Source organism: Heptranchias perlo, chromosome 2 (genome assembly GCF_035084215.1).
Source record: "Heptranchias perlo isolate sHepPer1 chromosome 2, sHepPer1.hap1, whole genome shotgun sequence".
In the NCBI taxonomy this organism is placed as follows: domain Eukaryota; kingdom Metazoa; phylum Chordata; class Chondrichthyes; order Hexanchiformes; family Hexanchidae; genus Heptranchias; species Heptranchias perlo.
In genome coordinates, this window is record NC_090326.1 from 159,014,456 (window position 1) to 159,040,954 (window position 26,499).

Consider the following 26,499-nt stretch of genomic DNA (forward strand, 5'->3'; position numbering starts at 1 on the left):
CCGCTCGCTCTCCCTCCTTCCCTCCCTCCCGCTCGCTCCCCCTCCTTCCCTCCCTCCCGCTCGCTCCCCCTCCTTCCCTCCCTCCCGCTCGCTCCCTCCCTCCCGCTCCCTCCCTCCCTCCCGCTCGCTCCCCCTCCCTCCCTCCCGCTCGCTCCCCCTCCCTCCCTCCCGCTCGCTCCCCCTCCCTCCCTCCCGCTCGCTCCCCCTCCCTCCCTCCCGCTCCCTCCCTCCCTCCCGCTCGCTCCCCCTCCCTCCCTCCCGCTCGCTCCCCCTCCCTCCCTCCCGCTCGCTCCCCCTCCCTCCCTCCCGCTCGCTCCCCCTCCCTCCCTCCCGCTCGCTCCCCCTCCCTCCCTCCCGCTCGCTCCCCCTCCCTCCCTCCCGCTCGCTCCCCCTCCCTCCCTCCCGCTCGCTCCCCCTCCCTCCCTCCCGCTCGCTCCCCCTCCCTCCCTCCCGCTCGCTCCCCCTCCCTCCCTCCCGCTCGCTCCCCCTCCCTCCCTCCCGCTCGCTCCCCCTCTTTCCCTCCCGCTCGCTCCCCCTCTTTCCCTCCCGCTCGCTCCCCCTCTTTCCCTCCCGCTCGCTCCCCCTCCCTCCCTCCCTCACGCTCCCCCTCACTCCCTCCCTCACGCTCCCCCTCCCTCCCTCGCTCACGCTCCCCCTCCCTTCCTCCCGCTCGCTCCCCCTCTTTCCCTCCCTCCCGCTCGCCCCCTCCCTCCCTCCCTCCCGCTCGCTCCCTCCCTCCCTCCCTCCCGCTCGCTCCCCCTCGCTCCCGCTCGCTCCTCCTTCCTCTCGCTCGCTCCTCCTCCCTCCCGCTCGTCTCCCTCCCTCCCGCTCGCTCCCCCTCTTTCCCTCCCTCCCGCTCGCCCCCTCCTTCCCTCCCTCCCGCTCGCTCCCCCTCCCTCCCTCCCTCCCGCTCGCTCCCCCTCCCTCCCGCTCGCTCCCCCTCCCTCCCTCCCGCTCGCTCCCCCTCCCTCCCTCCCGCTCGCTCCCCCTCCCTCCTGCCTCCCTCCTCCCGCTCGCTCAGCCTCCCTCCCTCCCGCTCGCTCAGCCTCCCTCCCTCCCGCTCGCTCAGCCTCCCTCCCTCCCGCTCGCTCAGCTCCCTCCCTCCCGCTCGCTCAGCTCCTCCCTCCGCTCGCTCAGCCTCCCTCCCTCCCGCTCGCTCAGCCTCCCTCCCTCCGCTCGCTCAGCCTCCCTCCCTCCCTGCTCGCTCAGCCTCCCTCCCTCCCGCTCGCTCAGCCTCCCTCCCTCCCGCTCGCTCAGCCTCCTCCCTCCCGCTCGCTCAGCCTCCCTCCCTCCCGCTCGCTCAGCCTCCCTCCCTCCCGCTCGCTCAGCCTCCCTCCACCTCCCGCTCGCTCAGCCTCCCTCCCTCCCGCTCGCTCAGCCTCCCCTCCCTCCCGGCTCGCTCAGCCTCCCTCCCTCCCGCTCGCTCAGCCTCCCTCCCTCCCGCTCGCTCAGCCTCCCTCCCTCCCGCTCGCTCAGCCTCCCTCCCTCCCGCTCGCTCAGCCTCCCTCCCTCCCGCTCGCTCAGCCTCCCTCCCTCCCGCTCGCTCAGCCTCCCTCCCTCCCGCTCGCTCAGCCTCCCTCCCTCCCGCTCGCTCAGCCTCCCTCCCTCCCGCTCGCTCAGCCTCCCTCCCTCCCGCTCGCTCAGCCTCCCTCCCTCCCGCTCGCTCAGCCTCCCTCCCTCCCGCTCGCTCAGCCTCCCTCCCTCCCGCTCGCTCAGCCTCCCTCCCTCCCGCTCGCTCCCCCTCCCTCCCTCCCGCTCGCTCCACCCTCCCTCCCTCCCGCTCGCTCCGCCTCCCCCCCCCTCTCGCTCGCTCCGCCTCCCCCCCTCCTCGCTCGCTCTCCCTCTCTCCTTCTCGCTCGACTCTTTCTTCAGACTGCCGAGTATTAAACCATTTGAAGGAGGTTTGCAGTTACCACAGCTGTCACACTCTGCTCTCTGGTATAGCAGGTTTACCTTGATGCCAGCGGTAGGTCAATCCGTCTAGTTGGGAGATCAGTTGAAATGATTTAACTGGTGGGCAAAATGGAGCTACTTATGTTAATGAAGTGACCTCCACAGGTGGTGGCACAGGTCGGACAATCGAAACTACATTTTGATTGGATGGAGCTGCAATTCTCAGTTGCACAGTCTTAAAGTTTGTTGCTGGCACCAAAGCAGATGTTGGTGAGATGGTACAGAATGAGGAAGTAATTTGCCCGTCCGTCCTCTTCCTTCTACAGACCGTGTACAATCTGCACTCTCGTGACGCCACTCAATCCATTGAACCTCCTACAGAAAAGTTCAGCAAAATCTATCACTCATTCCCCCCACCCCCACAAAGGTAAATTGAGCATTGCCCTAAATGTCTAACCTGATGTCCTTTACGTGGCATTTCCATGGACCCAGCAGCTGAGGGGACCATTATGTTCTCCACAGGCTTTGATTGCTCCCTGTCCTCATCCTTTATGATCTTCAGTGGCATTCTGACCAGATATTATCCAGCGGGTCTGTGGTAGACTAATTGATAGAGATTGATCACTATGATTAGTCAATGATTCCATTATTGTTTCATGCAACTACCAGGATGGTGGAAAGCGAGCTGGATGGACCTTAGTCTTTCTCCATCTAGCAATTCCTATGTTTGAAGTTGTTAAATGGTTTTATTTGGGATTCTATCTGACATAATCCAGGACATGATTGGGCCCTGCTGCCGACAGCTTCCCATTGGCCGGATGTTTTGCAATGAGACAGACTGTCCACATTAAACTGGGCAAATCTGTTAATGGGTAAAACGACTGATGATCAGTGGGAAATGTTTAAAGAAACATTTAACGTGATACAGAATCAGTTTATACCCCTGAGGCGCAAGAACTCTACTTGCCAAAAAAAAACAGCCATGGACAACTAAAGAGGTAAGGGACAGTATAAGACATAAGGAAAGGGCATACAAAAAGGCAAAAAATGGCACAGATCCTGGCGAATGGGAAAGATACAAAGATCAACAAAGGGTCACAAAACAGATAGTAAGAGCTACAAAAAGAGAGTATGAAAAGGAACTTGCAAGGGATATCAAAACCAATACGAAGAACTTTTATAGTTATATTAGGAAAAAGAGGGTGGTCAGGAGCAGTATTGGCCCCTTAAAAACTGAAAGTGGGGATGTTGTCATTGAGAATGGGGAAATGGCGGACATGTTGAACAATTACTTTGCGTCAGTATTTACAGTCGAAAAAGACGGAAATCCCAAGAAAACTAATATTGAATCGGGGACAGGGACTCAATAAAATTAACATAAGTAAAGCAACAGTAATGAAGAAAATAATAGCACTAAAGAGTGACAAATCCCTAGGACCAGATGGTTTCCATCCCAGGGTTTCAAAGGAAGTAGGTGAGCACATTGCAGATGCCCTAACTATAATCTTTCAAAGTTCTCTAGATTCAGGAACTGTCCCTCTAGATTGGAAAATTGCACATGTCACTCTGCTTTTTAAGAAAGGAAAGAGAGGGAAACTGGGGAATTATAGACCAGTTAGCCTAACATCTGTTGTGGGGAAAATGCTGGAGTCTATAATTAAGGATAGAGTGACTGAACACCTCGAGAATTTTCAGTTAATCAGAGAGAGCCAGCTTGGATTTGTGAAAGGTAGGTCGTGCCTGACAAACCTGATTGAATTTTTTGAAGAGGTGACTAAAGTAGTGGACAGGGGAATGTCAATGGATGTTATTTATATGGACTTCAAGAAGGCATTTGATAAGGTCCCACATAAGATACTGTTAGCTAAGATAGAAGCCCATGGAATCGAGGGAAAAGTACGGACTTGGTTAGGAAGTTGGCTGAGCGAAAGGCGACAGAGAGTAGGGATAATGGGAAGGTACTCACATTGGCAGGATGTGACTAGTGGAGTCCTGCAGGGATCTGTCTTGGGGCCTCAATTATTCACAATATTTATTAACGACTTAGATGGAGGCATAGAAAGTCTCATATCTAAGTTTGCCGATGACACAAAGATTGGTGGCATTGTAAGCAGTGTGGATGAAAACATAAAATTACAAAGGGATATTGATAGATTAGGTGAATGGGCAAAACTGTGGCAAATGGAATTCAATGTAGACAAATGTGAGGTCATCCACTTTGGATCAAAAAAGGATAGAACAGGGTACTTTCTAAATGGTAAAAAGTTAACAACAGTGGATGTCCAAAGGGACTTAGGGGTCCAGGTACATAAATCATTGAAGTGTCATGAACAGGTGCAGAAAATAATCAAGAAAGCAAATGGAATGCTGGCCTTTATATCTAGAGGACTGGAGTACAAGGGGGCAGAAGTTATGCTGCAGCTATACAAAACCCTGGTTAGACCGCACCTGGAGTACTGTGAGCAGTTCTGGGCACCGCACCTTCGGAAGGACATATTGGCCTTGGAGGGAGTGCAGCGTAGGTTTACTAGAATGATGCCTGGACTTCAAGGGTTAAGTTACGAGGAGAGATTACACAAATTGGGGTTGTATTCTCTGGAGTTTCGAAGGTTAAGGGGTGATCTGATCGAAGTTTATAAGATATTAAGGGGAACAGATAGGGTGGATAGAGAGAAACTATTTCCGCTGGTTGGGGATTCTAGGGGTAGGGGGCACAGTCTAAAAATTAGAGCCAGGCCTTTCAGGAGTGAGATTAGAAAACATTTCTACACACAAAGGGTTGTCAAACTTTGGAACTCTCTTCCGCAAACGGCAATTGATGTTAGCTCAATTGCTAAATTTAAATCTGAGATAGATAGCTTTTTGGCAACCAAAGGTATTAAGGAATATGGGCCAAAGGCGGGTATATGGAGTTAGATCACAGATCAGCTATGATCTTATCAAATGGCGGAGCAGGCACGAGGGGCTGAATGGCCTACTCCTGTTCCTATGTTCCTATGATTGGTCGTTATTGTTCAGGAAAATTTACAAGCGCACAAGGTGCCCGGAGCTGCGCAGGAGTCAGTCACCTGAAAAGGTGTAAACAGCCGGGCTACAACCCAGCGGGTAACACAAATCAACATGAATAGTCAGCAAAATATCTAGGAAATAACTGTCGGGGCCTGAGAAGGAGATTGCCCAACCGTTCAAACTCCAAGGGGGTTACAGCAGATCCTCGCAACCTTGAATGAGTGTGGTACGTGATTCAAACAGTGTCTACTGCATGAAAGCACCTCCTACAACGAGGCCCCTCGCATTGCTGGTGCTAAATGTACACTTGAAAAATCAAGATTCCCGACCTGGTGTATCCAGGATCCACCGTTCAATCTGCCGTCGCTCATTCTCAGCAAAAATCAGTACTGCAAAAAATGAGATGATATTCTGGCCGTCTTCTTTGATACCGAAGGACGAATGACTACGTATAACATCGGCAGAGCAATGTCCGTGATGCTGTTTCTGGTGTGCTTGCTCACAGTTATAACTTTTGCGTCTAACGATGCAGGAATATATTTTGGAGTCCTATCAATCAATCAGAATCCAGAACCAGAGGCCTCTGTCCCTTCACCCAATCATATCCCACAACTTCGACCAATGAGATCCCAGAGATCAAATGTCTTCACCAATCCTCTCCCACAATTTCGACCAATGAGATCCCAGAGATCACAGGTCTTCGCACCAATCGTATCCCTGAATGTGCTGCCGCCCTTTCCCCGCTATTGCTCCCTCCTTGTTCCCATGCTGACTCTGTGAGGACCACCTTCAACAGGCTAACTGTACCACCTGCCCTCTCGCCAACCCGATGCAGCCCCAGCCTGGTCAACCAAAGCCACCCCAGACCATGGCTGAGAATGGTGTGAACCTCAGAAAGTGACTCGGCTCCTTTTCTGCTTTTAACCGTACCCTCCGCCGCCCCACATCTCAACCCTTTATTAAGATGGCAACGGAGAGGATTGGCCCTGGCTGCTGCAACAGCAACACAACGCTCGGAGTCTCAAAGTATTAACTATGGAGGAGGGACAGCGCCCCTCACCCACCCACCCCTCGCCCCACCAACTGACAGGACCTGGGGCATGACTTGCACGTGGTCTAACATGGAACGGTTCATAGCTGGGGGCAGAGATCACATCATATAAAAGGCCAGTGGTTTAAGAACATAAGGAAAAGGAGCAGCCATACGGCCCCTCAAACCTGCTCTGCCATTCAGTCAGATCATGGCTGATCTTCGACCTCAACTCCACTTTCCTGCCTGATCCCCATATTCCTTGATTCCCCTAGAGTCCAAAAATCTATCCATCCCAGCCTTGAATATATTCAATGACTCAGCATCCATAGCCCCCTGGGGTAGAGAATTCCAAAGATTCACAACCCTCTGAGTGAAGAAATTCCTCCTCATTTCAGTCTTAAATGGCCGACCCCTTATCCTGCGATTATGCCCCCTAGTTCTAGACTCTCCAGCCAGGGGAAACAGCCTCTCAACTTTTACCCTGTCAAGCCCCCTCAGAATCTTATATGTTTCAATGAGATCACCTCTCATTCTTCTAAACTCCAGAGAGTATAGGTCCATTCTACTCATCCTCTCCTCATAGGGCAACCCTCTCATCCCAGGAATTAATCTAGTGAACCTTCGTTGCACTGTCTCTAAAGCAAGTATATCCTTCCTTAGATAAGGAAACCAAATTACAGTTTAACAGTTAACACAAGCATAGTCAACGTGATCTCCTGGACTGGTTTCGATCGCCGGAGGGGGCGGGGGGGGGGTGGGAGAGGAATTTTCCAGATTTTGAAACGGGGTGGGGGGGGGAGGGCGGGATTTATTTATTGCAAAACCACAGCCCAGAATGTTGTAGAATTGCAAGATAAGGTGGGCTGGCATATTGTGAGGAGTGTCGGAGATTTTTTTTTCCTCACATGTCCACATCGATCAGTTTACCTTGGTCTCACAAACTGCCACTCCGGCAGACTCGCACACCAGGACTGTGCTCCCTGCTAAATCTGGAACTGTCTCACTTCACGACAGGCAACCGACCACCCAATGGGCAGGTACAGAAGTCAAGAGCCACACCGATTGGCCACTGGTAGGTTGCAGTCTCAGTTCTGCGTGGATAATCGTGAAGCTGGCACAATTGACCGGTATCTCCATGGCGACAGGTTATCAGAAGGCATCTCCATGGTGACTTAGGGGGGTCCACGTACATAGATCATTAAAATGTCATGAACAGGTACAGAAAATAATCAAAAAAGGCTCATGGAATGCTGGCCTTTATATCTAGAGGACTAAAGTACAAGGGGGCAGAAGTTATGCTGCAGCTATACAAAACCCTGGTTAGACCGCACCTGGAGTACTGTGTTCCGTTCTGGGCACCGCACCTTCGGAAGGACATATTGGCCTTGGAGGGAGTGTAGCGTAGATTTTCTAGAATGATACCTGGACTCCAAGGGTTAAATTACGAGGAGAGATTACACAAACTAGGGTTTTATTCCCTGGAATTTAGAAGATTAAGGGGTGATTTGGTCAAAGTTTTCAAGATATTGAGGGGAACTGATAGGGTAGATAGAGAGAAATTATTTCCGCTGGTTGGAGAGTCTAGGACTAGGGGACATAACCTAAAAATTAGAGCCAGGACTTTCAGGGATGAAGTTAGGAAATACTTCTACACACAAAGGGTGGTAGAAGTTTGGAACTCTCTTCTGCAAATGGCAGTTGATGCTAGCTCAATTGTTAACTTTAAATCTGAGATTGATAGATTTTTGTTAACCAAAGGTATCAAGGGATATGGGGCTAAAGCAGATGTATGGAGTTAGGTCACAGATCAACCAGGCTGAATATAGAAAGTTCAGAGGGAAGTGAAAAAGGAAATAAGAGAGGCAAAGAGAGAATAAACTGGCGGCCAACATAAAAGGGAATCCAAAAGTCTTCTATAGGCATGTAAACAGTAAACGGGTAGTAAAAGGAGGGGCGGGGCTGATTAGGGACCAAAAAGGAGATCTACTCATGGAGGTAGAGGGCTTGGCCGAGGTACTAAATGAGTACTTTGCATCTGTCTTTACCAAGGAAGAAGATGCTGCCAGAGTCACAGTAAAGGAAGATGCAGTTGAGATACTGGATGGGCTAAAAATCGATAAAGAGGAGGTTCTAGAAAGGCTAGCTGTACTTAAAGTAGATAAGTCACCCGGTCCGGATAGGTTGCTGAGGGAAGTAAGGGTGGAAATTGTGGAGGTCCTGGCCATAATCTTCCAAACATCCTTAGATACGGGAGTGGTGCCAGAGGACTGGAGAATTTTGTTCAAAAAAAGGTGTAAGGATAAACCCAGCAACTATAGGCCAGTTAGTTTAACCTCAGTGGTGGGGAACTTTGAGAAACGATAATCCGGGACAGAATTAATAGTCACTTGGACGAGTGTGGATTGATTAGGGAAAGTCAGCACGGATTTGTTAAAGGCAAATCGTGTTTAACTAACTTGATTGAGTTTTTTGATGAGGTATCGGAGAGGGTTGGTGAGGGCAATGCAGTTGATGTGGTGTATATGGATTTTCAAAAGGCGTTTGATAAAGTGCTGCATGTTAGGCTTATCATCAAGATTGTGGCCCATGGAATAAAAGGGGCAGTAGCAACATGGATACAGAATTGGCTAAGTGACAGGAAACAGAGAGTAGTGGTGAACGGCTGTTTTAAGGACTGGAGGGAGGTGTACAGTGGTGTTCCCTATGGGTCGGTACTAGGACCACTGCTTTTCTTGATATATATTAATGACTTGGACTTGGGTGTACAGGGCACAATGTCCAAATTTGGAGATGACACAAAACTTGGATATGTAGCGAACAGTGAGGATAGTGATAGACTTCAAAAGGATATAGACAGGCTGGTGGCATGGGCGGACACGTGGCTGATGAAATTTAATGCAGAAAAATGCGAAGTTATACATTTTGGTAGGAAGAATGAGGAGATGCAATATAAACTAGAGGGCACAATTCTAAAAGGTGTACAGGAAAGGAGAGATCTGGGGGTATATCATTGAAGGTGGCAGGGCAGGTTGAGAAAGCGGTTAAAAAAGCAAAAAGGATCCTGGGCTTTATAAATAGAGGCATAAAGTACAAAAGCAAAGAAGTCACGATGAACCTTTATAAAACACTGATTCGGCCACAACTGGAGTATTGTGTCCAGTTCTGGGCACCGCACTTTAGGAAAGATGTGAAGGCCTTAGAGAGGGTGCAGAAGAGATTTATTAGAATGATTCCAGGAGTGAGGGACTTCAGTTACCTGGATAAACTGGAGAAGCTTTGGTTGTTCTCCTTGGAACAGAGATGGTTGCGAGGAGATTTGATAGAGGTATTCAAAATCATGAAGTGCCTAGACAGGTAGATAGAGAGAAACTGTTCCTATTGGCGGAAGGGTCAAGAACTAGAGGACAAAGATTTAAGATGATTGGCAAAAGAACCAAAGGTGACATGAGGAAGAACTTTTTTACACAGCGAGTGGTTAGGATCTGGAATGCACTGCTCGAGGGGGTGGTGGAGGCAGATTCAATCATGGCCTTCAAAAGGGAACTGGATAACTGCTTGAAAGGAAAAATTTGCAGGGCTACGGGAATAGGGCGGGGGAGTGGGACTAGCTGGATTGCTCTTGCATAGAGCCGGCATAGACTCGATGGACTGAATGGCCTCCTTCCGTGCTGTAATCTTTCTATGATTCTATAACCATGATCTCATTGAATGGCGGAACAGGCTCGAGGGGCAAAATGGCCTACTCCTGTACCTTTGTTCCATGTTCCTAGGCACCACACCACTGAGGTGGCAGGGCAAGAGCTAAAGGAATGCGGTGGATAAAATGTGCAGGACCATATCAGCGACTGTGCTCGGCACAATGAGGTGTTGTTAAAGAGTTCTTTCTCTCTCTGTGCTTCGGGTGGGGGTAACTCAGCCCCTCAGCTGCTCCGCCCCTAGTTCTGTTCTTGCCTCTCCCTCTCCGAGGTCGGTTGTCCTTCTGACTGACCGTCCAAAGTCAATCGTAGAGCGGATGACATCGAAGTAAAACCCTGGTAGGATTACTTGTATGAGGACTGAGTGATCATACCTCGGAGGGATCTTAGCTACATGGGAGAGCACTGGAGATTGTGGTCGGGGATTGAGCTACAAGATACAGCAGTTGTTGAGGGAGGAGCAGATCCAGTAGACGGTTCTGATGCAAGTGAGGGGAGGTGCTTGATTTCCTTTCCCAAAGCGTATCCTGAAAGCTTCCTTGTACATACAGCAGGGAGGAGAGAAAACGGGGGAAGTGTTGAAGGTTACTTTATATAATAGAAAGAAAGAAGTTGCATTTATATAGCGCCTTTCACAACCTCAGGACGTCAAATGCGCTTTACAGCCAATGAAGTACTTTTGAAGTGTAGTCACTGTTGTAATGTAGGGAAACGTGGCAGCCAATTTGCGCACAGCAAGGGCCCACAAACTATGAGATAATGACCAGATAATCTGTTTTTAGTGATGTTGGTTGAGGGATAAATATTGGCCAGATCACCGGGGAGAACTCCCCTGCTCTTCTTGGAAATAGTGCCATGGGATCCTTTATGTCCGCCTCAGAAGGCAGACGGGGCCTCGGTTTAACGTCTCGTCCGAAAGACGGCACCTCCGACAGTGCAGCACTCCCTGTGCTCAAGTCTCTGGAGTGCGACTTGAACCCACAACCTTTTGACTCTGAGGCAAGAGTGCTGCCCACTGAACCACAGCTGACACCCTATGATGTTTGTGAATTACTTTCTTCTAATTCTACCATCGTTTCTATGAGTTGACTGATGGTATAAACAGATTAACTTAGTGAGATCAGGAAAACATATCTTAGGAACATCGCAATTGCGAGCTGAAAAAAGACCAAAGTCCATCTAGTTCAAGACAACAGTAAATGAACAATGGCAGGCCTTCAAGGCCAGAGAGTTCAGCTACAAACCAAGCATATTCCCATAAGGAGGAAAGATAAGGCATCCAAATTGAGAGCTCCTTGGATGAAAAAGGAAATAGAGGTTAAAATAAAACAGAGAAAGGAGGTTTATGGCAAATGTAAGGTACAGAATACAGTCGAAAACCAGGCAGAATACAGAGAGCGCAGGGGGATATTGAAAAAGGATATAAGGGCAAAGAGAGAATATGAGAAAAGATTAGTGGGTAACATAAAGAGAACCCAAAAATCATTTCTAAACATATATAAAGTAAAAGGATAATTAAAGGAAGGGTGGGGCCGATTAGGGGCCAAAAAGGAAATCTTCTTGTGGAGGCAGAGGGCATGACTGAGGTACTGAATGAGGACTTTGCATCTGTCTCACAAAAGAAGAGGATGAAGTTAATGTCGCAGTAGAGGAGGAGGGAGTAGAGATATTGGATAGGATGAAAATAGAAGAAAGGAGGTGATAAATACATTGGCATCACTCAAAGTTAACAAGTCACCCGGTCCAGATGGGAGACATCCTCGGTTGCTGAGGGAAGCAAAGGTGGAGATAGCAGAAGCTCGGACCACAATCTTACAATCCTCCTTGGATATGGGAGTGGTGCCAGGGGACTGGAGGATTGTAAATGTTACACCCTGTTCAAAAAAGGGGAGAGGGATAAACCTGGTAACTACAGGCCGCCAGTCTAACATCAGTGGTGGGAACTATTAGAGATTATTGTCAACATCAAAATTAATTCTCACTTGGAGAAGCAAAGTTAATAAGTGACAGTCAGCACGGATTTGTTAAAGGCAACTAGTGTCTGACTAACCCGATTGAGTTCTTTGATGAAGTAATGGAGAGGGTTGATGCAGGTAGTGTAGCTGATTGACCTGATTATCTACATTCCAGGGTTTTGAAAGAGGTGGCTATAGAGATAGTGGATGCATTGGTTGTCATCTTCCAAAATTCTATAGATTCTGAAACGATTCCTACAGATTGGAGGGTAGCAAATGTAACCCCACTATTTAAGAAAGGAGGGAGAGAGAAAATAGGGAACTACAGATATATTTGCCTGTCATCAGTAGTAGGGAAAATGCTAGAATCTATTATAAAGGATGTGATAACAGGACACTTAGAAAATAATAGTAGGATTTGAGAGTCAGCATGGATTTATGAGAGGGAAATCGTGTTTGACAAACCTATTGGAGTTCTTTGAGGATGTAACTATTAGAATAGATAAGGGGGAACCAGTGGATGTGGTGTATTTGGATTTTCAGAAGGCTTTCGATAAGGTCCCACACAGGAGGTTGGTGAACAAAGTTAGAGCACATGGAATTGGGGGTAATATACTGGCATGGATTGAGAACTGGTTAACAGACAGAAAACAGAGAGTAGGCATAAACATGTCTTTTTCAGGTTGGCAGTCTATGACCAGTGGGGTACCGCAGGGATCAGTGCTTGGGCCCCAGCTATTCACAATCTGTATCAATGATTTGGATGAGGGGACCAAATGTAATATTCCAAGTTTGCTGATGACATGAAACTAGGTGGGAATGTGAGTTGTGAGGAGGATGCAAAGAGGCTTCAAGGGTATAGAGACAGGCTAAGTGAGTGGGCAAGAACATGGCAGATGGAATATAATGTGGAAAAATGTGAAGTTATCCACTTTGGTAGGAAAAACAGAAATGCAGAGTATTTTTTAAATGGTGAGAGATTGGGAAATGTTGATGTTCAAAGGGACCTGGGTGTCCTTGTACATGAGTCATTGAAAGCTAACATGCAGTGTTGGAGCATTGTGCCCAATTCTGGACGTCACACTTTAGGAATGATGTCAAGGCCTTGGAGAGGGTACAGAGGAGATTTACCAGGATGATACCAGGGATGAGGGACTTCAGTTATGTGGAGGAATTGGAGAAGCCGGGACTGGTCTCCTTAGAACAGAGAAGGGAGACCTAATAGAGGTATTCTAAATTTTGAGGGGTTTTGATGCAGCAAGTGGAGAGAAACTGTTTCCTCTGGCAACTGGGCCGGTAACCAGAGGTCATAGATTTAAAATAATTGGCAAATGAACTAGAGGGGAAATGAGGAGAAATTTTTTCACACAGAGGATTGTTAAAATCTTTTTTTTTATTCGTTCATGGGATGTGGGCGTCGCTGGCGAGGCCGGCATTTATTGCCCATCCCTAATTGCCCTTGAGAAGGTGGTGGTGAGCCGCCGCCTTCTTGAACCGCTGCAGTCCGTGTGGTGAAGGTTCTCCCACAGTGCCGTTAGGAAGGGAGTTCCAGGATTTTGACCCAGCGACGATGAAGGAACGGCGATATATTTCCAGGTCGGGATGGTGTGTGACTTGGAGGGGAACGTGCAGGTGGTGTTGTTCCCATGTACCTGCTGCCCTTGTCCTTCTAGGTGGTAGATGTTGTAGGTTTGGGAGGTGCAGTCGAAGAAGCCTTGGCGAGTTGCTGCAGTGCATCCTGTGGATCGTACACACTGCAGCCACTGTGCGCCGGTGGTGAAGGGAGTGAATGTTTAGGGTGGTGGATGGGGTGCCATCTGGAATGCACTACCAGAAAGAGTGGTGGAAACAGATTTCAGAGGAACTGTCAATAGGCAATAGGACATGTACTTGAAGAGGATTAATTTGCAGGGTTATGGGGAAAAAGCTGGGGTGTGGGACTAAATTGGACAGCTGTTTCAAAGATCCGGCACAGCTGTAAGATTCCATGATTCTAGTTCTCCTTTTTTTTATTCGTTCACGGGATGTGGGCGTCGCTGGCGAGGCCGGCATTTATTGCCCATCCCTAATTGCCCTCGAGAAGGTGGTGGTGAGCTGCCTTCTTGAACCGCTGCAGTCCCTGTGGTGACGGTTCTCCCACAGTGCTGTTAGGAAGAGAGTTCCAGGATTTTGACCCAGCGACAATGAAGGAACGGCGATATATTTCCAAGTCGGGATGGTGTGTGACTTGGAGGGGAACGTGCAGGTGGTGTTGTTCCCATGCGCCTGCTGCTCTTGTCCTTCTAGGTGGTAGAGGTCGCGGGTTTGGGAGGTGCTGTCGAAGAAGCCTTGGCGAGTTGCTGCAGTGCATCCTGTGGATGGTACACACTGCAGCCACAGTGCGCCGGTGGTGAAGGGAGTGAATGTTTAGGGTGGTGGATGGGGTGCCAATCAAGCGGGCTGCTTTATCTTGGATGGTGTCGAGCTTCTTGAGTGCTGTTGTAGCTGCACTCATCCAGGCAAGTGGAGAGTATTCCATCACACTCCTGACTTGTGCCTTGTAGATGGTGGAAAGGCTTTGGGGAGTCAGGAGGTGAGTCACTCGCCGCAGAATACCCAGCCTCCGACCTGCTCTCGTAGCCACAGTATTTATATGGCTGGTCCAGTTCAGTTTCTGGTCAATGGTGACCCCCAGGATGTTGATGGTGGGGGATTCGGCGATGGTAATGCCGTTGAATGTCAAGGGGAGGTGGTTAGACTCTCTCTTGTTGGAGATGGTCATTGCCTGGCACTTATCTGGCGCGAATGTTACTTGCCACTTATCAGCCCAAGCCTGGATGTTGTCCAGGTCTTGCTGCATGCGGGCTCGGACTGCTTCATTATCTGAGGGGTTGCGAATGGAACTGAACACTGTGCAGTCATCAGCGAACATCCCCATTTCTGACCTTATGATGGAGGGAAGGTCATTGATGAAGCAGCTGAAGATGGTTGGGCCAAGGACATTGCCCTGAGGAACTCCTGCAGCAATGCCCTGGGGCTGAGATGATTGGCCTCCAACAACCACTACCATCTTCCTTTGTGCTAGGTATGACTCCAGCCACTGGAGAGTTTTCCCCCTGATTCCCATGGACTTCAATTTTACTAGGGCTCCTTGGTGCCACACTCGGTCAAATGCTGCCTTGATGTCAAGGGCTGTCACTCTCATCTCACCTCTGGAATTCAGCTCTTTTGTCCATGTTTGGACCAAGGCTGTAATGAGGTCTGGAGCCGAGTGGTCCTGGCGGAAGCCAAACTGAGCATCGGTGAGCAGGTTATTGGTGAGTAAGTGCCGCTTGATAGCACTGTCGATGACACCTTCCATCACTTTGCTGATGATTGAGAGTAGACTGATGGGGCGGTAATTGGCCGGATTGGATTTGTCCTGCTTTTTGTGGACAGGACATACCTGGGCAATTTTCCACATTGTCCTGGAACAGCTTGGCTAGAGGCGCAGCTAGTTCTGGAGCACAAGACTTCAGCACTACAGCTGGGATGTTGTCGGGGCCCATAGCCTTTGCTGTATCCAGTACACTCAGCCGTTTCTTGATATCACGTGGAGTGAATCGAATTGGCCGAAGACTGGCTTCCGTGATGGTGGGGATATCGGGAGGAGGCTGAGATGGATCATCCACTCGGCACTTCTGGCTGAAGATGGTTGCAAACGCTTCAGCCTTGTCTTTTGCACTCACGTGCTGGACTCCGCCATCATTGAGAATGGGGATGTTTGCAGAGCCTCCTCCTCCCGTTGGTTGTTTAATTGTCCACCACCATTCACGACTGGATGTGGCAGGACTGCAGAGCTTTGATCTGATCCGTTGGTTGTGGAATCGCTTAGCTCTGTCTACAGCATGTTGCTTCCGCTGTTTAGCATGCATGTAGTCCATCCTGGTAGTCACATGATACAACGATAATGGAGTTGTTGAATAATCATAACAATCAATCTCTATCAATTAGTCTACAACAGATCCAGACGTGAGGTGAGGAAAAACTCCACTGGTGGAGAGATTTGGGAACCATCGGTCCAAAGTCACCTGCTCCCCCCAAGCATGTAACACTCACCACATGTCATGTCTCAAATTACTCACATACTGCATCCTAAAATATCCTACTTATAGGCCATTACAGTTGAATGGCATCCTTCTGTGCTGTAAGATTCTGTGATTTCCCTGTTGTCTGTCTTCTATTTACATCGCAGCTGTTGACTCTGACTGATTCCAAACTTCAACCAATTTAGATCAGAGAATTCAAGAGAGGAAAGTTATTCTGAGCAAATCTGATTTAGAAATTATCCTCCAGAGGCCGTGGATTCACTTTGAGTTGGCTCAGGAGTAAATTTGCATCAAGCCTTCTATGAAACATTTGGATTAATCATTCTTAATGTGATTCTCTTTCATGTGTAAGAACACTCCACATGCAGTGACTTGCATTTTTGAATGGTGTCTTTAAACTGTTCCGGCCGTATGCCAAGCAGTGATGAGAGAAGAGTTAGGGGAGATTGACTGAAGGCATAGCCACAGAAGTGGGTTTGGAGGATGCTTTCGAAGGAGGGGAGGGAGGTAACGAGGGGGAGGGGGATGGGTGAGGGGAGAGAGCATTCCAGAGTGGGGGCTGAGACTGAAGGTATTGCATAGAATTTACAGCACAGAAAGAGGCCATTCGGCCCAACTGATCCATGCTGGCGTTTATGCTCCACATTAGCCTCCTCCCACCCCCTCTTTATGTAACCCTATCAGTATAATCTTCTGTTGCTTTCTCCCTCGTGCTTATCTAGCTTCCCTTTAAATGCAGCAATTAAGGGATAGAGTGAAGAGAAAGGGTTGGACAGAAGAGCATGGGGCTTGTGCTGGGGTATGGGGTGAAAGGGGGGAGGGAGGGGCAAAGCCTCAGATGGACTTGTAAACAAGGACAATGATTTTGAATTCAGTGTGATGAGGCAATGGGGAGTTAGTGGAGGTTGGTGAAGGTGGTGATCGGAAAGTGGAACTTAATGCGGGATAGGATGTGGGGAGCCGAGTTTGGAATGAGTTGATGAAGAGTGGAACTCTGTAGGCCAACAGGAAAGCGCTGTGGTAAATAGTGTGGATAAGGGGATTCAGCAGCGTCGGGAGTGAAGCAAGAGCGGAGGTGGCTGATGTTGCAAAGGTGAAATAGGGAGTCTTGGTGCTGGCTGGAATGTGGGGTCAAACAGGAGAACTGAGATTATACACCGGCAGGTAGAATCTGAGAGGACCAGAAGGGGAAGGAATGGAATCGGGAATGGGGGGAACTGTGATGTGGAGTTTTTGGTAGGATCTGAACAGGATGGGCTCACTCTTGCCGTTAAGTCGATGAAGTTGTTGACTATTCCACTGCTCTCCTGGCCGGCCTCCCATCTTCCACCCTCCGTAAACCTGAGCTCATCCAAAACTCGCACCAAGTCCCGTTCACCCATCACCCCTGTGCTCGCTGACCTACATTGGCTCCCAGTCCGGCAACACCTCGATTTTAAAAATTCTCATCCTTGTTTTCAAATCCCTCCATGGCCTTGCCCCCTCCCTATCCCTGTAACCTCCTCCAGCCCTACAACCCTCTGAGATGTCTACACTCCTTTAATTCTGGCCTCTTCCGCATCACCTATTTTCATCGCCCCACCATTGGCGGCCGTAAACTCAGCTTCCTAGGTCCTAAGCTCTGGAATTCCCTCCCTAAACCTCTCCGCCTCTCTACCTCTCCTTTGAGATGCTTCTTAAAACCTACCTGTTTAGCCAAGCTTTTGGTCACCTGTCCTAATATCTCCCTTTGTGGCTCGTTGTCAAATTTTGTTTGATAATAGCTCCTGTGAAGCGCCTTGGGAGGTTTTACTACATTAAAGGCACTATATAAACGCAAGTTGTTGTTGATCTCCTGTGACTTAATGTTGGACAAGGAGTTGGACGGCCCATTGACGGTTTGGTGGCAAGAGAATTAGGACTGGGTAACATCTGCGTACCTGTGAAAACTGACCGTACGCCTATGAATGATGGTGCCAAATAGCAGCACGTAGACGAGGAAAAGAATCGGGGGGCGGGGGGGGCAAGGATGGGAACTTTAGGGCATAGCTGAGGTGACCAGGTGGGGCGGCAGGAGAAGCCATTGCAGAATATGTGCTGTTGTCATTGGAACAGGTAAGAGTGGTCCTTAGTGAGGGCAGCGTCACTCCTTAGAGGAGAGGCTGTGGAGAAGGTTGGAGTGGTCGACTGCGCGGAGAAATTGAGTGTGACAAAGTGGGATAGTGCAACACTGTCACAAGAATTATGTGTGACGGAGAGAGCCCCCCACCCCCAACCGGCCTGGGGAGTGAGAGCCCCCCCCTCCACCGGCCTGGGGAGTGAGAGCCCCCCCCCCCCTCCACCGGCCTGGGGAGTGAGACCCCCCCCCCCCTCACCAGCCTGGGGAGTGAGACCCCTCCCCCCTCACCGGCCTGGGGAGTGAGACCCCTCCCCCCTCACCGGCCTGGGGAGTGAGACCCCTCCCCCCTCACCGGCCTGGGGAGTGAGACCCCTCCCCCCTCACCGGCCTGGGGAGTGAGACCCCTCCCCCCTCACCGGCCTGGGGAGTGAGACCCCTCCCCCCTCACCGGCCTGGGGAGTGAGAGCCCCCCCCCCCCCTCACCGACCTGGGGAGTGAGAGCCCCCCCCCCCCCTCACCGGCCTGGGGAGTGAGAGCCCCCCCCCCCCCTCACCGGCCTGGGGAGTGAGAGCCCCCCCCCCCCCTCACCGGCCTGGGGAGCGAGAGCCCCCCCCCCCTCACCGGCCTGGGGAGCGAGAGACCCCCCCCCCCTCACCGGCCTGGGGAGCGAGAGACCCCTCCCCTTCACCGGCCTGGGGAGCGAGAGCCCCCCCCCCCCCTCACCGGCCTGGGGAGTGAGAGCCCCCCCCCCCCTCACCGGCCTGGGGAGTGAGAGCCCCCCCCCCCCCTCACCGGCCTGGGGAGTGAGAGCCCCCCCCCCCCCTCACCGGCCTGGGGAGTGAGAGCCCCCCCCCCCTCACCGGCCTGGGGAGTGAGAGCCCCCCCCCCCCTCACCGGCCTGGGGAGTGAGAGCCCCCCCCCCCCTCACCGGCCTGGGGAGTGAGAGCCCCCCCCCCCCTCACCGGCCTGGGGAGTGAGAGCCCCCCCCCCCCTCACCGGCCTGGGGAGTGAGAGCCCCCCCCCCCCTCACCGGCCTGGGGAGTGAGAGCCCCCCCCCCCCTCACCGGCCTGGGGAGTGAGAGCCCCCCCCCCCCTCACCGGCCTGGGGAGTGAGAGCCCCCCCCCCCCCTCACCGGCCTGGGGAGTGAGAGCCCCCCCCCCCCCTCACCGGCCTGGGGAGTGAGAGCCCCCCCCCCCCCTCACCGGCCTGGGGAGTGAGAGCCCCCCCCCCCCTCACCGGCCTGGGGAGTGAGAGCCCCCCCCCCCCTCACCGGTCTGGGGAGTGAGAGCCCCCCCCCCTCACCGGCCTGGGGAGTGAGAGCCCCCCCCCCCTCACCGGCCTGGGGAGTGAGAGCCCCCCCCCCCCTCACCGGTCTGGGTGCGTTAATCAAATGTAATTAATGAACACTTGTGGCATATAGGAGTGTGCAGCCTATAGGTGTAAAATTACAGTACAGCGCTGCTGTGTTCAGCTTCCAATTCTTGAATTTGTATTTTCCAGCAGGGCTTAATGATAACAAACATAGGGCCGTGCTGCCCTCCGTAGCTAAATAGCCTGCCAGCACTCACTGTCAATGCTGACACAAGAAGAATGGTCATTTGAGCAAGATACAGGAGGGTTGCCAGTACTTGTGGAATTGGTGACTGGGCAAGGGAGAGGCGGCGATGTGACAATAATTACAATATATAAAAACATTTTTCAGAAGTGATCCTGTCATTGTTTAAACAAAGAAAGGTTTCAGCTGATCTTGCACACAACGCTCTCTCCATCCCCTCTCTCCATCCCCACCTCCACCGTTCACTTCCCCCCCCCCCTTTTTTTTAGGTCGATCGCTGATTTATTTAAAGTAAGACTGACCTCTTGTTCTCTGCAATCGGTCCCACCTCCAGTAAAGACACGATGGGCCGAACGGCCTCCTTCTGTGATGAATCCTGCTATTACCACACCACAGCATTGTGGAAGAAACCAATCTGACTCGAAGCAGCTTAAGGCTTTAGGGCTTTTAGTCCATTACTATTTTTTTTTTTGTACCCAGCTTGAGGCTCCTAAAAACTGTGGTGTTTGTTTTTTTTTTAAATATCATTTCAGGATTTCCCTTGAGCCTGTCGGGCGTACTGTTCGTGACTTACTGTGGAGTTCAGCTGATCAAAGAGAACGAACGCAGGCTGGCACTGGAAGCCGAGAAGGAGAAGACGGAATAGGAGACCCGCCAAGAGCAAAACCAAAAACAGTACAGAGAAAAGCTTTCCTTGTAAACAGCTACCAAATTGGCCATTCACGAGAACGCACGAAGAAGGAAGCTTCTTCTCACAGAAACGAGCAATTGTCTAATTGAATTGTTACATCGCCAAGTCGCCCCCCCCCTCCTCCGCTCCCCTTTCCCCCAGTTTCCCCCTGTGTGAAAGACTCGATTGAGTGTTAATCTTCCCGCTCGGGATGGACAGGCCTCGGCCCTTGATTCCGGCGGTTACTGTCTCCGCACCCCCCCCCCCCCCGCTGGGAGTTTGCGGGGAGGGTATCCGATTCGCTCGGGGCTGATGGGTGGCTCTCCGGCAGTGGCCTGTCCTGGGTGCACCTGCCTGTCGCTGGGGTTTCCCAGGCCCCCCGCTCCCAGACTCTGGTTTTATTGTCTTAGGGGACGTGTTCGGAGTCTTGGGGGGGCGGGTTTGGGGGTGGGGGGGCGCTGGGAAATCCCAATGATCGACAACTATGTGAGGAGGCTGATTTAAAATATATATATTTTGAAATCAATCTGTAGAGGGGGGGGGGGGGTCCAGGTTGCAGCCTTGACCTGGACATAGGAACAGGAGGAGGCCATTCAGTCCCTCGACCCTGTTCCGCCATTCAATGAGATCATGGCTGATCTGAATCTTAACTCCACCGACCCCTACCAGTCGGGCCCACTTACACTCATCTGAAGGTCAGTCCATCTCATCTCTCTCTTAGTGTACAGGCCTACAGTGATGGGCTGGGTCCTGAGTGAACCAGGCAAGCAGGATGTCCTCATGGAGGGATTCTCGCTCTGACCTCTCCCCCTGATAACATTTGCCTTGTGATGAGGTTCCAGCCCCCTTACCGGACAATCAATGATACAGCACAGAAGGAGGCCATTCAGCCCATTGCGCCTGAAAGAGCTAGCCAATTAGTCCCACACTCCCCCCTGCCCATTCCCCAGAGTCCTGCAATTTTTTTTTTCCTTTTTAAGTATTTATCCATTTCCCCTTTTGAAAGTCACTGTTGAATCTGCTTCTACCGCCCTTTCAGGCAGCGCACTCCGGATCATGACAACTTGTTGCGTTTTTATATTAAAAAAAAATTCTGATGTTGTAAAATCCTGGAATCCGCATTCCCAGGTCGAGGCCATTTTCCGGTGGGTTCCGTGGGTCTCTTGCCAGTTATGATGAGGGATCTGGGGCGACCTCCTTCCCCTCCCCCCCACTCCCCCCTCTACAGGTTTTCACGGGCCATTTCTCTCGTGGGGTGGGGGGGGAGCGGAAACCACACACACACACACACACACACACAATCACACACACACACATACATACACGCACACATACATACACGCACACACACACGCACACACACACATACACGCACACACACACGCACACACATACACGCACACACACATACACGCACACACGCACACACACGCACACACACACATACACGCACACACACACGCACACACACACATACACGCACACACACACGCATACACACACATACACGCACACACACACACACATACACGCACACGCACACGCACACATACACGCACACATACACACACACATACACGCACACGCACACACATACACGCACACACACACGCACACATACACACACACATACACGCACACACACACATACACACACACACACACATATACACGCACACACACATATATATACGCACACACACACACATATATATACGCACACACACACACACACACACACACATATATATACGCACACACACACACACACACACACACACATATATACAATTGCTGGGACGGCTACGTGGAGGTTTATGGGTTTTGAACCACAATAACGGATGGAGTCAGCAATTAACAGACTAATGGAGTTTGCGAAGAATCATTGTTCCCTAATTATTTGGGCGGTGAGCTTTTTCTCTGTCCCGAGTGTTTCTGGCACGCAGTGCACAATTATTATCAAAGGTTTAATTTATTCTTTTCAATCGTGAAGTTTTCGTTATAAATAAAATCCACCGTACCTCAGGTGCCCGTGCGAAGGGTGACTGGAGGTAACGGTGTGTGAGCACTCGACCCTGTGTCCCTTTAAACTGGACTGGTTAATAAACTATTTTATAAGCACTTGACATACAGGAGAGAAATAAATGTAATATTGGACTCACTCCTTTGTTTTGTTTTGTGTGTTTTTTCTCCCGTTCTCTCAGGCCTCTCACTTCTTGACCCTTCACCTTGACCTGTTTACGTTTCCCTCCCCGATCCCCGATCCCCCACCCCCATCTCCAATGTTCTCCCTCTCCCGAAGCCACCAATTTCATAAAAAGAAAGAAAAGACTTCATATATTTATATAACGCTTGTACAACCTTTCCATATTATGAAAAGGGCATTGGAGAGGGTGCAAAAAAAGATTCACAAGGATGATACCAGAACCGAGAGAATATCCTTACCAGGAAAGGCTGAACAGGCTGGGGCTCTTTTCTCTATAAAAGAGAAGGTTGAGAGGTGACCTGATAGAGGTCTTTAAGATAGTGAAAGGGTTTGATAGGGTAGATGTGGAGAAAATGTTTCCACTTGTGGGGGAGTCCAAAACTAGAGGTCATAAATATAAAACAGTCACTAATAAATCCAATAGCGAATTCAGGAGAAACTTCTTTACCCAGAGAGTGGTTGGAATATGGAACTCGCGACCACAAGGAGTGGTTGAGGTGACTAGAATATATGCATTTAAGGGGAAGCGAGATAAACACATGAGGGAGAAAGGAATAGAAGGATGTGCTGATAGGGTTAGATGAAATAGGGAGGGAGGATGCTCCAGTGGAGCATAAACACCGGCATGGAGCAGTTGGGATGAATGGCCTGTTCCTGTGCTGTATTTTTATTGTAACTCTATGACCTCAGGACATCCCAAAGTGCTTTATAACCAATGAAGTACTGTTGAAGTACAGTTACTGTTGGAATGTAAGAAACGAGGCAGCCAATTTGTGCACAGAATGATCATTCCTGACCTCGCTGACTCCCCGTTCCCCCAATGCATGGAGTGGAAAACCTTCCTTTACAAATCCCTCCAAGGTCTTTCTCCGTTGGCCTCACTCCACCCTGTCTCTGCGACTTCTACCAGCCTTGCGCTCGGCTCCCCGCCCCCACCTTCTGCTCTTCTGAGTCTGGGCTACTGTTTGTGTTCCTCCCCCCCACCGCCCCTTCTCCCTCCACAAGCTCTACCATCGAAAGCAGAATCTTCAGCCACCACAGGCATGGAGTTCTCTCAATACCCCTCTTAAAAGCAGATTACTGAAAAATTAATCACCACTGAGAAAAAGTACTACATGCCCAATGAATTAGTTTTGAAGTGTAGTCACTGTTGTAACGTGGGAAACACAGCAGTCAATTTGCACACAGCAAGGTCCCAGCAAACAGCAATTGATAAATGATCAGATCATCTGTTTTTCAGTGATGTTGGTTGAGGGCTAAATATTGACCAGGACACTGGGGAAGAACTCCCCTGCTCTTCTTTGAAATAGTATCAGGGGATCTTTTACATCCACCTGAGACAGGGCCTTGGTTTAACATCTTATCCAAATGACAGCATTGACCAACACTCCCTCAGTGTTGCACTGGAGTGTCAGCTTAGATTATATGTTTAATGTCCTGGAGTGGGACTTAAACTGACAACCTTCTGACTCTAAGGCGAGAGAGTTACCACTGAACCATGGCCGACAGCTTAACGGTGCCACCACGGATGCCATTGTCCTCCATTTATTTCAATTTCATTTTTCATTTTTGTCAGGCCATTCATCCACCTCATCACCTGCGGCCAGGTTAGTTCGACTTCATCAGAAACCTGTCAATTGGGGAATGGCCAAGGCCTCCCACTTTGAAAGGTATTTTCTCCCTTTTTGTTTGGTAAAGTCTTCCCATGCTGTGCTCCCCCCCGCCCCCCCAGCCAAGATGGTGGACCTGCTCTCAGACATCAGTTTATGCCATGACGAAGCCTGACACTCTTGAGATGTTGAGCAAGGAAGGATGCAGTACTAGATCTAGCTCTAGGTGATGAAGCAGGACAAGTACGAGAGCTGAAGGTAGGAGAACAGGCTCAGTCTCAGGCCCACTGCTCGGTCTCAGTCTCAATCTCCTCAGTCTCAGGCTCAGTCTCAGGCCAAGTCTCCTCAGGCTCAGGCCTAATCTCAGGCCTAGTCTCAGTCCCACTGCTCAGTCTCAGTCTCAGGCCCACTCTCCTCAGGCTCAGGCCTAGTCTCAGGCTCAGTCTCAGGCCCACTGCTCAGTCTCAGTCTCAGGCCCAGTCTCCTCAGGCTCAGGCCTAGTCTCAGGCTCAGTCTCAGGCCCACTGCTCAGTCTCAGTCTCAGGCCCAGTCTCCTCAGTGTCAGTCTTTTTTTATATTCGTTCATGGGATGTGGGCGTCACTGGGCGCTGGCAAGGCCGGCGTTTATTGCCCATCCCTAATTGCCCTTGAGAAGGTGGTGGGGAGCCGCCTTCTTGAACCGCTGCAGTCCGTGTGGTGAAGGTTCTCCCACAGTGCTGTTAGGTAGGGTGTTCCAGGATTTTGACCCAGCGACAATGAAGGAACGGCGGTATATTTCCAAGTCGGGATGGTGTGTCACTTGGAGGGGGAACGTGCAGGTGGTGTTGTACCTGCTGCTCTTGTCCTTCGAGGTGGTAGAGGTCGCGGGTTTGGGAGGTGCTGTCGAAGAAGCCTTGGCGAGTTGCTGCAGTGCATCCTGTGGATGGTACACACTGCAGCCACTGTGCGCCGGTGGTGAAGGGAGTGAATGTTTAGGGTGGTGGATGGGGTGCCAATCAAGCGGGCTGCTTTGTCCTGGATGGTGTCGAGCTTCTTGGGTGTTGTTGGAGCTGCACTCATCCAGGCAAGTGGAGAGTATTCCATCACATTCCTGACTTGTGCCTTGTAGATGGTGGAAAGGCTTTGGGGAGTCAGGAGGTGAGTCACTTGCTGGAGAATACCCAGCCTCCGACCTGCTCTCGTAGCCACAGTATTTATATGGCTGGTCCAGTTAAGTTTCTGGTCAATGGTGTCCCTCAGGATGTTGATGGTGGGGGATTCGGCGATGGTAATGCCGTTGAATGTCAAGGGGAGGTGGTCAGACTCTCTCTTGGTGGAGATGGTCATTGCCTGGCACTTGTCTGGCGGGAATGTTACTTGCCACTGATGAGCCCAAGCCTGGATGTTGTCCAGGTCTTGCTGCATGCAGGCTCGGACTGCTTCATTATCTGAGGGGTTGCGAATGGAACTGAACACTGTGCAATCATCAGCGAACATCCCCATTTCTGACCTCATGATGGAGGGAAGGTCATTGATGAAGCAGCTGAAGATGGTTGGGCCTAGGACACTGTTCTGAGGAACTCCTACAGCGATGTCCTGGGGCAGAAATGATTGGCCTCCAACAACCACTACCATCTTCCTTTGTGCTAGGTATGACTCCAGCCACTGGAGAGTTTTCCCCCTGATTCCCATTGACTTCAATTTTACTAGGGCTCCTTGGTGCCACACTCGGTGACTTTGCTGATGATTGAGAGTAGACTGATGGGGCGGTAATTGGCCGGATTGGATTTGTCCTGCTTTTTGTGGACAGGACATACCTGGGCAATTTTCCACATTGTCAGGTAGATGCCAGTGTTGTAGCTGTACTGGAACAGCTTGGCTCGAGGCGCGGCTAGTTCTGGAGCACAAGTCTTCAGCACTACAGCTGGGATGTTGTCGCGGCCCATAGCCTTTGCTGTATCCAGTGCACTCAGCCGTTTCTTGATATCACGTGGAGTGAATTGAATTGGCTGAAGACTGGCTTCTGTGATGGTGGGGATATCGGGAGGAGGCCAAGATGGATCATCCACTCGGCACTTCTGGCTGAAGATGGTTGCAAACGCTTCAGCCTTGTCTTTTGCACTCATGTGCTGGACTCCGCCATCATTGAGGATGGGGTTGTTTGCAGAGCCTCCTCCTCCTGTTAGTTGTTTAATTGTCCACCGCCATTCACGACTGGATGTGGCAGGACTGCAGAGCTTTGATCTGATCCGTTGGTTGTGGAATCGCTTAGCTCTGTCTATAGCATGTTGCTTCCGCTGTTTAGCATGCATGTAGTCCTGAGTTGCAGCTTCACCAGGTTGGCACCTCATTTTTAGGTACGCCTGGTGCTGCTCCTGGCATGCTCTTCTACACTCCTCATTGAACCAGGGTTGATCCCCTGGCTTGTTGGTAATGGTAGAGTGAGGAATATGCCAGGCCATGAGGTTACAGATTGTACTGGAATACAATTCTGCTGCTGCTGATGGCCCACAGCGCCTCATGGATGCCCAGTTTTGAGCTGCTAGATCTGTTCTGAATCTGTCCGAATCTCCAGGCTCACTGCTCAGTCTCAGTCTCAGACCCAATCTCTGTCTCAGTCTCAGTCTCCTCCGTCTCAGTCTGAGTCTCCTCCGTCTCAGTCTCCTCAGTCTCAGTCTCAGTCTCAGACACGAAGATCAGCCCAGCATGAAACAGCAACTTCAGTTGA

At 50.8% G+C, this 26,499-nt stretch overlaps 1 protein-coding gene across 1 annotated transcript in view; it reads left to right on the top strand.

The window, feature by feature from the left end:
• The window catches only part of hhatlb (hedgehog acyltransferase like, b), an 81,686-nt gene extending 59,556 nt beyond the window's left edge, over nucleotides 1-22,130 (top strand). Inside the window, exon 12 of the mRNA XM_067999387.1 lies at nucleotides 19,840-22,130. Coding sequence (XP_067855488.1) covers nucleotides 19,840-19,952 — 113 coding nt within the window. The 3' untranslated portion in view covers nucleotides 19,953-22,130. The remainder of the gene's footprint in view (nucleotides 1-19,839) is intronic.
• Nucleotides 22,131-26,499: the final 4,369 nt, after the last annotated feature.